Source organism: Bidens hawaiensis, unplaced genomic scaffold, assembly GCF_021521415.1.
Source record: "Bidens hawaiensis isolate Kalapana, Puna unplaced genomic scaffold, B.hawaiensis_p1.1 tig00004124_1, whole genome shotgun sequence".
NCBI lineage: Eukaryota > Viridiplantae > Streptophyta > Magnoliopsida > Asterales > Asteraceae > Bidens > Bidens hawaiensis.
Genome location: NW_027491244.1, coordinates 1,296,503 through 1,311,469, shown reverse-complemented (window position 1 = coordinate 1,311,469; position 14,967 = coordinate 1,296,503). Strand labels below are relative to the sequence as shown.

Below are 14,967 nucleotides of genomic sequence, written 5' to 3'. Positions count from 1 at the left end.
ACTTGCTTATTATGTAAATGATACGAAGCGTGTTGTAGACAAGTAGAGGTAGAGCGTGTTAGAAGTGGCAAGAGTGTAGTAAAAGTGTTAGTGGCATGACGATAGTACGTGGTAGGGTAAGCCTATACGTGACTACGTCATTAAAGTGGCAAAGTGGCAAAGTGGCATAACGTTATACGTTATTAAAGTGGCAAAGTGGCATAACGTTATACGTTATTAAAGTGGCAAAGTGGCAAGGTGGTAGGTGTAAATAAGAGGCTAAGTGGTAAGGTAAGCAGGTTAGATAGTGGACTACGTGTCTTCGGATACGTATATGATGCATGTAGTGGTTGTATGATAAGTTGCTTGATTAACTAGAACTCACTCAGCGTAGCTGACTTTTAGTATGCACGCAGGTGATCAGACCAAAGAACTAGCATGAGGATGGCACATATCATGGATTGAACGGCTGGCATCTTAAGATGTAAGAAAAGATGTTTTAAATATAATGATTTGTTTTATAGTATCAAAGAAGAGATTGAATGTTTTGTAACGAATGCTTCAAGTAAACGTTTCCGCGAAATTTTTAATTAACTCTGATTGCAAGAACTGTGTTTATGAGTAAATCCGACGCTAAAGTAGGGCTACCGGTTCGGGGCCTTACATATAGGGTTTGGGTTAAATGAGTCAAATTAAATCAGTTTTGCTATTGGGTCCCTGAACTATGGACATGGATACAAAAGAAGGTTAAAGTAAGGAGATGAGTTGAAATTATACATGGTTTAAAGTTGTTTTTTTCTAATTAACCAAGTATTATACAATAATATTAAAGTAATAATAAATAACTCGAATATTGTGATATTTCGTAAATGAAAATAATTCGAACATAGAAGCGGGTCGGTTTATGATTAATAAATATTAAGTTAGAAAACCCGAATTGTTAGAGCGGTCCTGTTCACCCCTAAGGGCGATCTCTGCATCCGTCTTCTTCCACTTGGCTGCACTCGCTGCTAAGCGATACTCCTCAGCTTCTTTTTTAGCATTCTCGATAGCTCGAGAAGCTTCACCTAGTTTCCCTCTCATTGTACGCCATTCGCGCAAAATTTCCTGGCTACAGGCCAAACTGTTGGCCAAGGAAAAAGATATATCGGTATGAAGATCGTGGCGGGAACGTTCACGCTGGTGCGACATTTATGAAGGTGGCACGCAGTGTTTAACGAAACTCATACAAGTTCCGGGGTCGGAGAACCGAGACCCATTGACAATGTCCCAAGGCGGGACAAACAGATGATAGTCCTCCCCTAGATTCGGCTCTCCATAGTAACGTGAACTTGACGTTTCAAGACGAACAGGGATCGAGGAGGACTGTTGAGAAACACCATGTGTCGACCCTCCTCCAATCTCATGAAAAGATTGTCTAAACTGAAATTCTCCCCCTGCATCTGTAGGCAGGTGAGAGGAAGTGAAAAGAGACTGAGGAGAAGATCTAGGAGGTGAGTCTTGGGTCCTGAAACCATCTTCGTCCACGGCTGGGTTATCCTCATCATAACCAGTAGCTCCCCCAGCTTGAAAAAGATAGTCCAAAGACTCATTTGCTTCTGGCTGAAGGTTAGACCCCTCTACATTTGCTACAGTGGGAGGGTAGAAGGCTTATCTTCCGTTTCCTTCTCGAGAGGAGGAGATGGTTGTTTCTCGAACGCAGGAGTCTGTGTTGGTAACCTTTCAGATACATCATCTCTAACAATCGACGGATCTGCACAAAGAGAGCCTCACTTAACTACATATTAAAGCAGTAAAGTATAGAAAGTGAAACACATACCAGTCACCGTCTTCATGCGTTCCGCAAGGCTGGACTGCGGCTTCTTAAGACGACGAGTCTGTTGTTTCTTAGTCGCCGGCTCATCCTTGGTGTCCACAACACTCGCGCCCGCATCACTGGCCTGAGAAGACCCAAAAGATCTCTTTTGTGCTAGCTCTGCCAACAGGTGCGAGACAGATGAAATTTCAGAAGCATCATCAAAGCTTTCTTCCTCTTGGGTTGAGGAATCGTCACTAGACGATAGAATGACGATTACCCCATCAGAGGTAAGCACATTAAGAGGAGGAGGATTTAGAACATACGCACCTGTTTCAAAGGTAGCGCCAGAAACAATTGGTTCGGCACGCACCTTTACTGGAAATAGGAAGTTGCCCTTAGATTTTTCAAGAACATGCTTGTCACCCGCCTCACGGATGCTCTTCCGCATACAACCTCTGTCGTCAAACAGAGCGTTTAACATGGGCCCCGGACCTGAGGGGAGACACAAAAGTGAATTATAAAAACTCTAAACGATGGATGAAAGAAAGAAGACAACTTACGATTATCCAAGCCAATAAAAACGGGCTCCATATACGGAGTTGGCCATAAACGGCTCATGCCCGCCCACACAAGGGCATCCTCGGGTAGTGCCCGCATTGGCGTTGGCTCAGAAACGAGGACACGGAACCACTCTTGATCCTCATGAGGAGCCGTGACAATCTCTGGAAGTGCTTCGGTGACAGGACGTCGGACCACGTCCTCGGATACCTAGAAAATTTTGCTACGCTAGTCCTTGAACCCTTTCTCGACCTCATAGCCGATACCCCGGTCAGCTAGCGCTTGATAAGTAATCCAACCATCACGGTTGACAAGGCGGTAGAACACAGGAAATCGGTCGACAGGGGGTAACATTCCATGTGCAGTACATACAAATTCGTAATGACGAATTCGCATGACGGCACGAGGATGTAACTACGATAGATGGATCCCATAGGCACTTAACACCTTCACGAAAAATTTCGTCATGGGGAAACGGAAATTCCCATAGACAAAGAAGTCAGAGTAAACAGCCATCTTGCCAGGAGGTGGGAAACTGGCTATAGATCCGGCAGAAGGGAACTCCGGTCCCCACTCCGGCGGAATACCATAAGTATCAATCAGCTTCTGATATTCAGATTGGTCCCATTGAACCTCCACTTCATCAATTTCAGATTGAATACTCGTCATTACAGTAAGATCTGATGAAATATCGAGCGGTTATAAGAAAAATTGGACGGTTATCGAAAACTTCAGAGAGAAAAAGAATAAGATATTCAAAGATCAAAGGCGATAAAACTTCGAAAGGAAGTTAAACTTCACTATTTATACATATCGAAATTAATGTGATGGGGTATGAGCATTGAAGAGAAGGTATCGAACCCCAATCAATAGACGCCACGTCACGCGGGAAATTCGAAAAAGCAAAAAGGTGAACAGTCGGGTACAGTGGCAGCCGACATAAACGTCACATCTTCTGACACATGCTCCTGCAAGCTGTCACCTCGTACTATTGTATGGTTATCCGATACAAGATATCATCACCACAAATTGCAAAATTTCAGAAAAACCCCAAACAACACCCTTATGTCCAAAATTTCACCCGCATAAAATACTTCACGCGGAAGAAAAACTGGACTGGTGGGACTTATAGAGGTAGGGTACCAAAAAGGCCCAAATACCCTTAAGTATTATCCGCGGGTCAGTTGAGGACCCCTCACGCAGCACCCGCGAGACATACAGATCACCCGCTTAATCATTTAAGGAAGAAACATTCTCCTGACATATGCGGAAACATCCCGGCATCCTCAGAAGTCGTCCGCAAGACGGTATATCTATCCGCACAAAACGACCACAAGGCAATGCCTCAGGACAGTTGTCATTAACTAATTACATTCTAGAAGATTTTCCAAGATACTTTCTTGAGTAATACGTGATTTCTCGACCAACCAATGAAGGGCACCTGGCAAGGCCGTTATAACCGTGCACATGGCCAGGGGTTATTCATCAACCTATCCCATAAAGACGTGTGTCCAGGTTGTTATGCAAGCACATGCAACGTATAAATGAACCTGTCATATGAGGACACGTGTCCATGTGGTTACGGGAGCATCTTCCAAAAGGGTCAGCTAGCCCAATCACCTTCTTACATCCTTCGGCTATAAATACCCTCTCAATCTTCATGAGGTATTCATTCACTCTCATTGTACTCTTACTATACACTTAAGTACTTTATCTTCTACGTCAGGATTGTACTTATTCTCACGCCGGAGGGTGGTTACGGGAAGATCCCCCTCTTGTCCTTCCCGTAGCGAGCTCACGGTGTCTGTTTTGCATGTTCACGTCACTGGACTTCGGGAATTGTTCTCATATCATAATTGGTTATTATCCGTATCCTACCCTATTGATACATCGGATCTAAGACTCGTCATGGGGAGTAGATCTGTGTTTCTTCAGGCACCACATGTCACAATTCGATCAATTTGTAGTCCCTCCACTACACATAGCCTAAGATGATATGTTCATGTCTTGAATGATTATCATGATAATTATGTTAGTAAGATTTTAATTATTTAATTTGATTAAAACAAAAATAATGAGTCTCGTTACGAAACGGTTCCTCAAAAGTAATAACTAAATTTTAAAAACGAAAAGTTGTATAGAACAATTTTAAACGTAGCATATTTTTATTAACATTTGTAATGCCGTGTTACATACTCTTGTTGATTATATGAAACTTAGTTTTATTATCTATTTTTTATACGAATCAACCAGCTTCGACTCGAACCGGACCGAAAAAATTAATATATATCGATAGACAAACGGCCTGGAAACTTTCCACCCCCATGAAAAAAATTGATGGGTCTGTAAATTTCAAAGGTCTGTCCTAACCAACGATTATGATTAAGTGAATTTGATTAATCGACCATTCGGTTATGATTACGGGTAATAGGTCTTCGTTAATTGACTTTAACCTCACCTAACCTTGTATATTTGTGTTTTTTAAACTTTATACCTCCTTTTCAAGCTCTCAACATTTAAATTTAACATAATTCGGAATACCATAACTATTCTTGAAACCACCCTATTTCAGACTTTGAAATTTTAGCATTAAGCTTGGAACGTCATAACCGACCTGGATAATTAACCGGCCATTCGGTTACGGTAACTACACCGAAATGAAGTAATAAAAAACATTGGGAGCAAGCAATAGCATCATCAATTCCAGCATTTTCTTTCGGTTGAATGTTCGTCTCATGGATTCCAATAGCCCTTCAATGTAACACCCCGACCAAAGGCGGATTATACATCGGGGTGCCACATATTGTTTCATTACTCGTGACACTGTTTGGGTGTCAATATTTAATAAATACATTCATTCGCGCACGCGCAAGGTAAACACAAGATAACATAAAGCAACATAATTCAATATATTATAACTCAAAATATTCAATAACCGCAATAACTTGTCTTGATACATTTTAATCTAGGTCCAAAATAAAGAACTTCCTACGTTTTCTCGAGCTCCAAAACAGCTACTGCAAACCTGAACATGTGTTAAAATAAACGTCAAACACTTGCGTGTTGGTGAGAAATCAAGTTTAATAGTTAATACATAGATAACAATAAATCTGCGCGCAACATGTGTATGTCTGGTTTTCAACAGGGGTGTAATCTGATCGGGACCAACTCTAAGATTCATAGACTGCCAGTGCTCACAATTGAGCTCACAAACAAGACAAACTGTGCATGTGTAAACAAAAGAGAAAATCATAAACGATAGTTCTCCCGTGTTCATCTAATGGTACCATGAGAACTGCGGAATAGACCGACAAGACGGTTAATGATCCACACATACAAATAAACAGCCAAGTCTACGTCCTCAACACATGGGATACTGCGCGACTAAAGTTCATAAACAGTTTAAGACTCTAAGTTTGTATGAACACATGAACATCCATAAACATAAAAAAATAAAAGGGATTAGGTACGAGATTACTCACTTGATAAACGATGTGAAGATAGGTAAAGCAAGAACCAAACAAGCAAGGTTAACCTATAATTAAAGATTATTGTTTTAATGATTTGTTTTAATGTCTTGATTATAAGTTAGCATAATTAATAAGTAAATTATTATATATAATATATATTACCGGAAAAGCAGGGCAGAACAGGGAGGAAGACGAAGGCAAGGAGAGAGGAGGCGGCAGAGGAAGAACAACGGCAAGGAGCAAGAGGGATTAAATTAAGTGCTTTGTGTGTGTAGTGTTAGGAAATTAACATTATTATTTATAGAGAAACCCTAGGAGACACAATCCCTAGAAAAGGGGAAAAGATCTCCAAAAAGTAAAAGATTCCAAAAGCAAAAGATATCAAAAGATATGGCAGCTGCAGGGGATAAGGAAAAGCTGACAGGTAACAGTAAACAGGCATGGGCGGGTCAGATAAAGGTACAGGTCAAGCATGGAAAAAGCAGATCTCCAAAAGATAATGTCAGTCACTTTTTCTGCCAACCAATGGGGTTGGTGCGCATGCTGCGCCGAAAGTAACTTTTCAGACATAAGACAGGTTAGGTCAACAGCACAGAAGATAAGACATCACAAGAGCAAACGGCTAGATTAAACAGAAGAAAACTCAAAGGGTTTAGCGCGAGAAGGCTCGAGCGCACGCGCGAGGGCGAAGGCTGACAGAACAAACCTTAGCGCGCCGCGGGAATAACTATTATCCTTAGCGCGCCGCGGGAAGAATTACCATTCTTAGCGCGCCGCGGGAAGAATTACCATTCTTAGCGCGCCGCGGGAAGAACTTCCGTTCTTAGCGCGCTGCGAGAAGAACTACAATTCTTAGCGCGTCGCGGGAAGAACTACCGTTCTTAGCGCGCTGCGAGAAGAACTACAATTCTTAGCGCGTCGCGGGAAGAACTACCGTTCTTAGCGCGCTGCGAGAAGAACTACAATTCTTAGCGTGCTGCGGGAACAGTTCGCCTCGCGTATCGCAGGAACAACTGGTCTTCGCGCAGGCTTCCTTGCAAGGAGTCTGGCGCGTGGAGCTGCGCAGACAACCTTAGGCGGGAAGAAACAAAGGACAAGCAAAGAGTTAAGAGAAAAAGGGGTTCAAGGCGTAAGGGCGGAACGACGACAAGAGAGAGAAAGAGGCGGGACGGCAACAAGAGGGAAAAGAAGGCGGAAAGAGAGAAGAAGAGGGACGGGACGGCAGGAAGGAAAAGAGAGGAAGAGGCGGGAAGGAAAATATATATTATTATTAAAAGTAAAATATAAGTAAAAATAAATATTAAATCATAAAAGAAGGAGATCGGATCAGAAAAACGGGTACCTGGGTCGGGTCGGGGCAGATGTCACATTCAAGATCACACAAACTATTACTAGACATATCTCAAAGACTTTCAAACCCACAACCTCACAAATCCGAAAGACCCAACCGATCTGCAGTTCTCATTTGTCTGTTCGAGGAATCCGATCAAATCTATGTTATCCTAACCAAACGATCATCTAAGCTCTCTTCATACTCGGGTAAACACATAAGTGCGTTTAAGGTGTTTGATGAAATGTCTTAATGAGGTTGAAATTTGAAATGGTTTGCAGGGCATGTTTCTTTACCGGGAGGTCGAACGGATGAAGGGGATGCGGATGATATTCGGACCGCCTTGAGGGAGGCTGAGGAGGAGATCGGTTTGGATCCGACTCTTGTGGATGTTGCTGTTTTTGAACCATTTGGAACCAAGGTCAAACTTTCTTCTAATCAGGGCTGTTACACTTCGGTTTGGGCTAAAACGAAACTTTGTGTTATTGTATGGTTTTGGTTCGGTTCGGTTTTGCCATTTAAGCTTGACAAATTTTGTGTTGGTTGGCCCTAAATAATGAATTTGGGCATAAATCATTTTATTAATTAATAACTGATTGATAACTATATATGCCAACTAAAATTACATATTTATTAAATTAAATACTTATAAATTGCTTAAAATGAAAAATAAAAGAAATGAAAATCTATAAATTCTGTTCGGTTCAGTTTTTTCGATTTTTGCTGCATGGAAAACCAAAAGCGAATCATAAGTTCGGTTTTTACAAACACATACAACCAAACCGTCGGTTTTTGTTTCGATTCGGTTTTTTAGTTTCGGATCAGTTTTTTGGTTTAATGCACACCCTAGTTCTAATATATTAAACATCAAATTAGCCCTTTTGCATATCCAAAAGATTTTGAAATTTATACCCTAATTAGTAATTACAATTTTAGTTAAAGATAATGTAGTGTTACATTTTAGATATCTTCCAATATACATAGGCTTACGCATTTATCATACTATTAATGTACCATTGTGGTTAAATTGTCAAGTGTTAATACTTTAGTGTTGTAAACTTCATCATTATCCTTTTGGATCAGTGAAAATGTATCCTTTTTAAAAAATTACACGTTCTAGAGGGTGAGCCTTGAACAAACGGTTAAGATTACTTCTTTGTATATCTGAAAAATTTGGCATGCTGGTTAACGGGTCAAAGCTGATATTACATCTTTTTTGTGTTTAATAAAAAGGATTGACTGTTTGATTGCGATGGCAGGAGAATGTAACTGTAGTTCCAGTGCTCGGTATACTATGGAATAAACAAGCATTCAATCCGGTTCTAAACGCTGAAGAAGTAGAATCCATATTCTATGCTCCTTTTGAAATGTTTCTCAAGGTTCGTTTTCTTTATTTCTCAACCTAATTAATCATTAGACTGCATATTGGATTATGTTTTTATCACAAACATGCTTGATGCGTAAAAAGAGTTCAAAAGTTTATAAATGTATATGGGTCAAATGGGATGAAAGTCGTCCAAAACGCACAAACAATTCTGAAGTAACTTTATTTTTGAAAGAGTAAACTGTCATTTTTGTCCATGTGGTTTAGTCATTTTCGCCACTTACATGCATTATTAATTTTTTGTTTCCCTATATATGTACGCTGTGGTTTTGTTCTTTTGTCATCTCAGTCCAACTCACTAACACCATTAAGACTATTCAGTTAATCTATGTGAAAGACTAATATGCCCTTACTAACAAATAAATTAAACTACCATTTTCGTTCCTTTGGATTCGTCACTTTCATCCATTTTATTTTAGAGTAAATTTGTGTGTCTTAAGTTTCTCATTTTACAATTAACTATATTGTTCGAATAACTGAACTGAATCATCCGATTACATTGAAAACCGAACCGATGAACACCCCTAGTTTATGAAGTGATCTGTGAAAAAAAGAGAGGACAAAAAGAGATTAACAAGTCAATCCGGTTGATATTTTATGAACCATTTTGTATCTGAAAGATCATAAGGAATTATAATTTGTATTCGGTTATAAAAAAACCTTGTGTAAACCGGGGGAAAAATAAAATGGATGAAAGTGGCAAAAGTGACCATATCAAATTTACTCAAATGGTGGGTGACTCTAGTTAATGGGCATAAATGGGATGGAAGTCGTGCAAAACGTACAACCTTCTGAGTTTCTCTTTTTAAGAAATTAAATAATTTTGTAATGATATAGTTTTTGAGACCATATTCAACTCCATGACCGTGTTGTATTCTTAATGATGGGATTTTGTTGATTCAGGACGAAAACAGGCGAGAGGAGGAGAGAGAATTTCAAGGAGATAGATATGTGCTTCATTACTTTGATTTAGAAACGGATAATAAGGTGTACGTGATATGGGCTCTAACAGCTGGGATCTTAATCTCCACGGCATCGTTAGTGTATCAGCGGGCACCAGATTTTGAACCGAGGATGCCTAAATTCTGGAAGAAAAATTATAGCAGATTCTAAGTATTCATTGTCAATGTGTATTGCAATTATTGTATACCATGTAGTTGTAATATGTCCATTTGCCTGATGTGGCTGCTGGGGATATACCATATAACCTGGAATCCCGAATCTTATTTGTGTTGGTAAACGAGTAGGATTTTTATAACATAAAACCTTAATAACCGACTTGACAATTATGATTCATTTCATCATTCTCCATCGTTCATCAAATTTGCATCACCTTAGTGCCAACTTAGCTTTACATCCATGATTCAACCTCACCACTCAATCCCTATTATACCTCATTCTCCACCATTTCATTTTATTTAATAACAAAAAGAAATAAAAAAGAAAAGGAAATAAAAACAAACGACTTGATTGGATGAGGGGTCAAAGGACCTGCACGACCACCCTACTGGCACCCCGTCATCCTCCACCGAGGGAGGGAGGTGAGATGTTCCCTTTCCCTCATTCTCCTCATTGCCTTTCACGTAGGACTCTTCCAAGATCATAAATGATCTATACCTAGTATAACTAAATCATTTAACAAAAAGACTAAAAAGACTAAGATCTTCAAGTCGAGTCTTGTTGAAATTTTGTGAATCCAAAGATATGCCACAGTAAGAGCATGTTTGGGAATTGGGATTGAGTTTGAAAAATGCTTATTGGCTTATTCAAAAAGCCAAATTGAAAAACCAGAATTTGAGGCTTTTGAAAAACTGATTTTTAAGCCTTTCATAAAGCTAAAATAAAATAAGTTATTTTTGTAAAAAAGCTATAATTTGTTATTATATTAAGGAAAATTGGTTTTTATTGGTCCCAACTATTTTATTTTGCCGGCGTTGGTCCCAACCATCATTTTGGCTAGCAACGGTCCCAGCTTTCACATACGTTGAATCCACCAGTTCGCGACTAATGGAGTACTAACTCCGTTAGGTAAAATCTGATGTGTCGTCCTAGTTGTCGAAATCCTGATGACATGGGCATCCTACGTGGACCGGCTGTGTATTAAACCAACGCTTTATACTTAAACATTATACAAACATAAATTCCCAAATTATACAACCCTAAATCCCCAAATTCTCTCTAACTCAAGAACCCTAATTCCCTCTTCAGTCGATTGAAAGACAAGTCATTACATCCTGTTAAAGCTTCAACAATGTTGTGATAATCCAATGGGTCTGTGTGAAACACTCGTAAATTCTTACTATCACCAATCGTTGACTTCATCTCAGCTGCCAGGTAATTAAAACCCACAAATTAAACAACGAATTGGGAAAATGAAAGTAAAACAAAAACAAACGAACGAACCATGAGTGTTGATTGCAGCATGAACAAAGAAGCCTCTTTGAAGATGACGATGAACAAGTGCAGACCTAAAGCATCCGCCAACATCCATTACACAAACCCTTTTGAAATCAGGCAAAGATCCATCGAATTCGAGTGAAACCGGAGTCGATTAAAAGACGAACAAGCCCTAATCTTTAACAATGGATAGGGTTCTTGAGTATAAAACGTTGGTTCTTGAGTTAGAGAGAATTTGGGGTTTTAGGGTTGTATAATTTGGGAATTTATGTTTGTATAATGTTTAAGCATAAAACGTTGGTTATAATACACAGCCGGTCCACGTAGGATGCCCATGTCATCAGGCTTTTGACAACTAGGACGACACATCAGATTTTACCTAACGGAGTTAATACTCCGTTAGTCGCGGACTAGTGGATTCAACGTATGTGAAAGTTGGGACCGTTGCCGGCCAAAATGATAGTTGGACCAGCGTCGACAAAAATAAAATAGTTGGGACCAATAAAAACCAATTTTCCTTATTTTAACAAAGTAGTATGCAGTAGGCAGGGCCGCCCATGGAGAGGGCGGAGAGGGCGGAGGCCCCAGGCCCAGACTGTCATGGGGCCCTATAGAAGGTATACTTTAGTATGAAACTCAAACCTAATGAAAAAAATTTCGACAAACTGGTGGCAGATGCAGGCTGCTTTTGGTTAACGAAGAAAGAAGAAAGAGATACGAGGAGCACGAGGGTTAAATTTAGCCTAGATGAGCTTTTTAAAGGCCCAAGTAAATTTAAAAGATAACCCATATTTAATTTAATAGTTTGTTAGGTAAAACAGGATCTATAGGTAATAGGCAATGTCGGTAAAATAAGTGAGTTAGATGCATGTATTTAATTTGATTTTTTATTCTTAGATACTATATATTGAGTTTAAAGGTAAAATTAAAATTATCGTATTTTCTTTAAGTAGGATTTTTAAAAATTAACTTTTTTAATTTAAATTTAGGAGCAATTTCATATATACCCTTACAAATATTGAAAATATCATATATACCCATGCAAAACTAAAAATATCGTATATGCCCTTACAAAGTTATTAATATATCATATATACCCAATTCATTAAAAAAATTAAAAAATGACCATATTACTCTAATTTGATTAGATGCGATATAAGGTTTTACAGTGTAGACCATTTGACGCGATAAATCTTTGAATGTTTTGCAATTTTGAAAAAGTGACAAGAGACGATTTGGTTGTCGTTAAATGTGAGAAAAGTCAATTAAAATTAAAATAACAACACAGGGTATAAACACATTATGTAATAGAAATGGGTAAAACGGTCTATTCGTTAAAATGTACATATATAAAAGTTAATTTTTTGAAAATAACGGTAAAATGGTCATTTATTAAATTATTATTTGTTAATAGGGGGTATATATGATACTTTAATTATATTTATAAGAGCATATATGATATTTTAGTTACTTTGTAAGGGTATATATGATATATTAAGTTTTGTTTGGGTATATATGATATTTGTAATGTTTATTAGGGTATATATGAAATTAATCCTTAAATTAATACCATTGAATTCATATTTTTAGAACATCTGAACAAAATAAAAGAAAAATAAAATAACGATTCCAACGGGAAGCGATTTATGTAACTCAAAGGTTGCTTTTTGTAAATGAATCAACACCAATTGTCACAGCGAGCAATCGCCAGACGCTAATCTCCTAATCGGCTTTACCAATCATAAATCAAACTCGTTAATCAAATCGTTATTGACAGAGTTGGGAAATGTGAATTGCAATGATAAGCTTAAACTGATGTTTTTATTTAATGAATTTCATGTGCTTGGGATTATTTGATTAGGGCCTAAATTTTTTCGTGTCCCGGGCACCATAAGTTTTTTGAATTCTCAGAGACGGCCCTCGCAATAGATAAACGGGATTACTCTATAGAATAATAACCAACTTTGAAAGTTGTTCCAATCAAGTCACTGATACAAACTTTTATTCCAATCAGATCACTGAACTTTCATTTTTGTTCCAATCCTAGATGTTTTATCTGAATAGCAGGTAATCTAGTTTTTTTTTTTAATTTTTCAATGTTTTTACTTTGCATAATAACTTTTAAAGGTTGCGAAAATTAGTAAAAATGCGAAATATAATTTTAAAATTTCGAAAACTTGCAATAAAAGTTCGGAAAATTGAGGTTCGGGTTAGAACGGGTCAAGGTCGGAACGGGTCAAAACGGGTTTCGGGTTAGTTTTTTTTTTGAACCAACGAATCAACATGTTTTTAACACGCTACAACTCGTTTTAACAGCAAAAGCTCGTTTAAGTGATTTTTCAGTTCGTTTCAGCACCTAACAGCTCGTTTAAGTGATTTTTAAGTTTGTTTCAGCACTTAATAGCTCGTTTAAGCGATTTTTAAGTTCGTTTCAGCACTTAACAGATCGTTTAAGTGAATTTTCAGTTCTTTCAGCACCTGACAGCTCGTTTAAGCGATTTTTAAGTTTGTTTCAGCACCTAACAGCTCGTTTAAGCGATTTTTCAGTTTGTTTCAGCACCTAACAGCTCGTTTAAGCGATTTTTAAGTTCGTTTCAGCACGTAGCAGCTCGATTAAGCGATGTTTCAGTTCGTTTCAGAACCTAACAGCTCGTTTAAGCGATTTTTAAGTTCGTTTCAGCACCTAACAGCTTGTTTAAGCGATTTTTAAGTTCGTTTCAGCACCTAACAGCTCGTTTAAGCGATTTTTAAGTTCGCTTCAGCACCTAACAGCTCGTTTAAGCGATTTTTCAGTTCGTTTCAGCACCTAACAGCTCGTTTAAGCGATTTTTCAGTTTGTTTCAGCACTTAACAGCTTGTTTAAGCGATTTTTCAGTTCGTTTCAGCAACTAATAGCTCGTTTAAGCGATTTTTATGTTCGTTTCAGCACTTAACAGCTCGTTTAAGCGATTTTAAGTTCGTTTCAGCACTTAACAGCTCGTTTAAGCGATTTTAAGTTCGTTTCAGCACTTAACAGCTCGTTTAAGCTATTTTTCAGTTCGTTTCAGCACCTAATAGCTCGTTTAAGCGATTTTTAAGTTCGTTTCAGCACTTGACAGCTCGTTTAAGCGATTTTTCAGTTCGTTTCAATGATAGGTGCTGAAACGAACTTAAAAATCGCTTAAAACGAGTTGTAACGTGTTGAAAACACGCTGATTCGTTGGTTCAAAAAAAACTGAAACGAACTTAAAAATCTCTTAAACGAGCTGTTAGGTACTGAAATGAACTTAAAAATCGCTTAAACGAGCTGTTAGGTGCTGAAACGAACTATAAAATAGCTTAAATGAGCTGTTAGGTTCTGAAACGAACTAAAACATCGCTTAATCGAGCTGTTACGTGCTGAAACGAACTGAAAAATCGCTTAAACGAGCTGTTACGTGCTGAAACGAACTTAAAAATCCTTAAAAGAGCTGTTAGATGCTGAAACGAACTGAAAAATCGCTTAAACGAGCTTTTGCTGTTAAAACGAGTTGTAAAGTGTTGAAAACACGCTGATTCGTTGGCTAAAAAAAAAACTAACCCGAAACCCGTTTTGACCCGTTCCGACCTTGACCTGTTCTAACCCGAACCTCAAATTTCCGAACTTCTTTTGCAAATTTTCGAAATTTTAAAATTATATTTCGAATTTCTACTAATTTTCGCAACCTTTAAAAGTTATTATGAAAAGTAAAAACATTGAAAAATTAAAAAAAATTTAGATTACCTGGTATCCAGGTAAAATATCTAGGATTGGAACAAAAATGAATGTTCAGTAATCTGATTGGAACAAAAGTTTGTGTCAGTGACTTGAATGGAACAACTTTCAAAGTTGGTTACTATTCTATGAAGTAATCCCTAGATAAACAATGCCGAAATGCATGAAAAAGCATAAGCTGCGCTTAGCTTTGTAGCTAATATAAATAACATGTTGGACTTCTTCAACTTTGATCGTGTACATGAGCTGTGTGTCACCAAACATTACAGGTGGATGGTGCTTATGTGACAGTCATGAGCCGGGAGGCCGAAGATGATA

The 14,967-nt window shown here is 38.2% G+C and overlaps 1 protein-coding gene across 1 annotated transcript; it reads left to right on the top strand.

Annotated features, from left to right (window-relative positions):
- Positions 1 to 5,010: 5,010 nt before the first annotated feature.
- On the top strand, positions 5,011 to 9,752 carry LOC143625581 (nudix hydrolase 15, mitochondrial-like). The gene is made up of 5 exons (XM_077095880.1): positions 5,011 to 5,093; positions 7,181 to 7,344; positions 7,417 to 7,556; positions 8,395 to 8,514; positions 9,423 to 9,752. Exons 1-5 carry the CDS (start codon positions 5,071 to 5,073, stop codon positions 9,630 to 9,632), a joined length of 657 nt encoding a protein of 218 aa, XP_076951995.1. The 5' UTR covers positions 5,011 to 5,070; the 3' UTR covers positions 9,633 to 9,752.
- Positions 9,753 to 14,967: the final 5,215 nt, after the last annotated feature.

Coding starts and splice junctions, on each gene's coding strand:
- LOC143625581 (XM_077095880.1), top strand. CDS start 5,071: ATGGATTCCAATAGCCCTTCAAT. Junction 7,557..8,394: donor TTGAACCATTTGGAACCAAG/GTCAAACTTTCT, acceptor TTGCGATGGCAG/GAGAATGTAACTGTAGTTCC. Junction 8,515..9,422: donor CTTTTGAAATGTTTCTCAAG/GTTCGTTTTCTT, acceptor TTGTTGATTCAG/GACGAAAACAGGCGAGAGGA.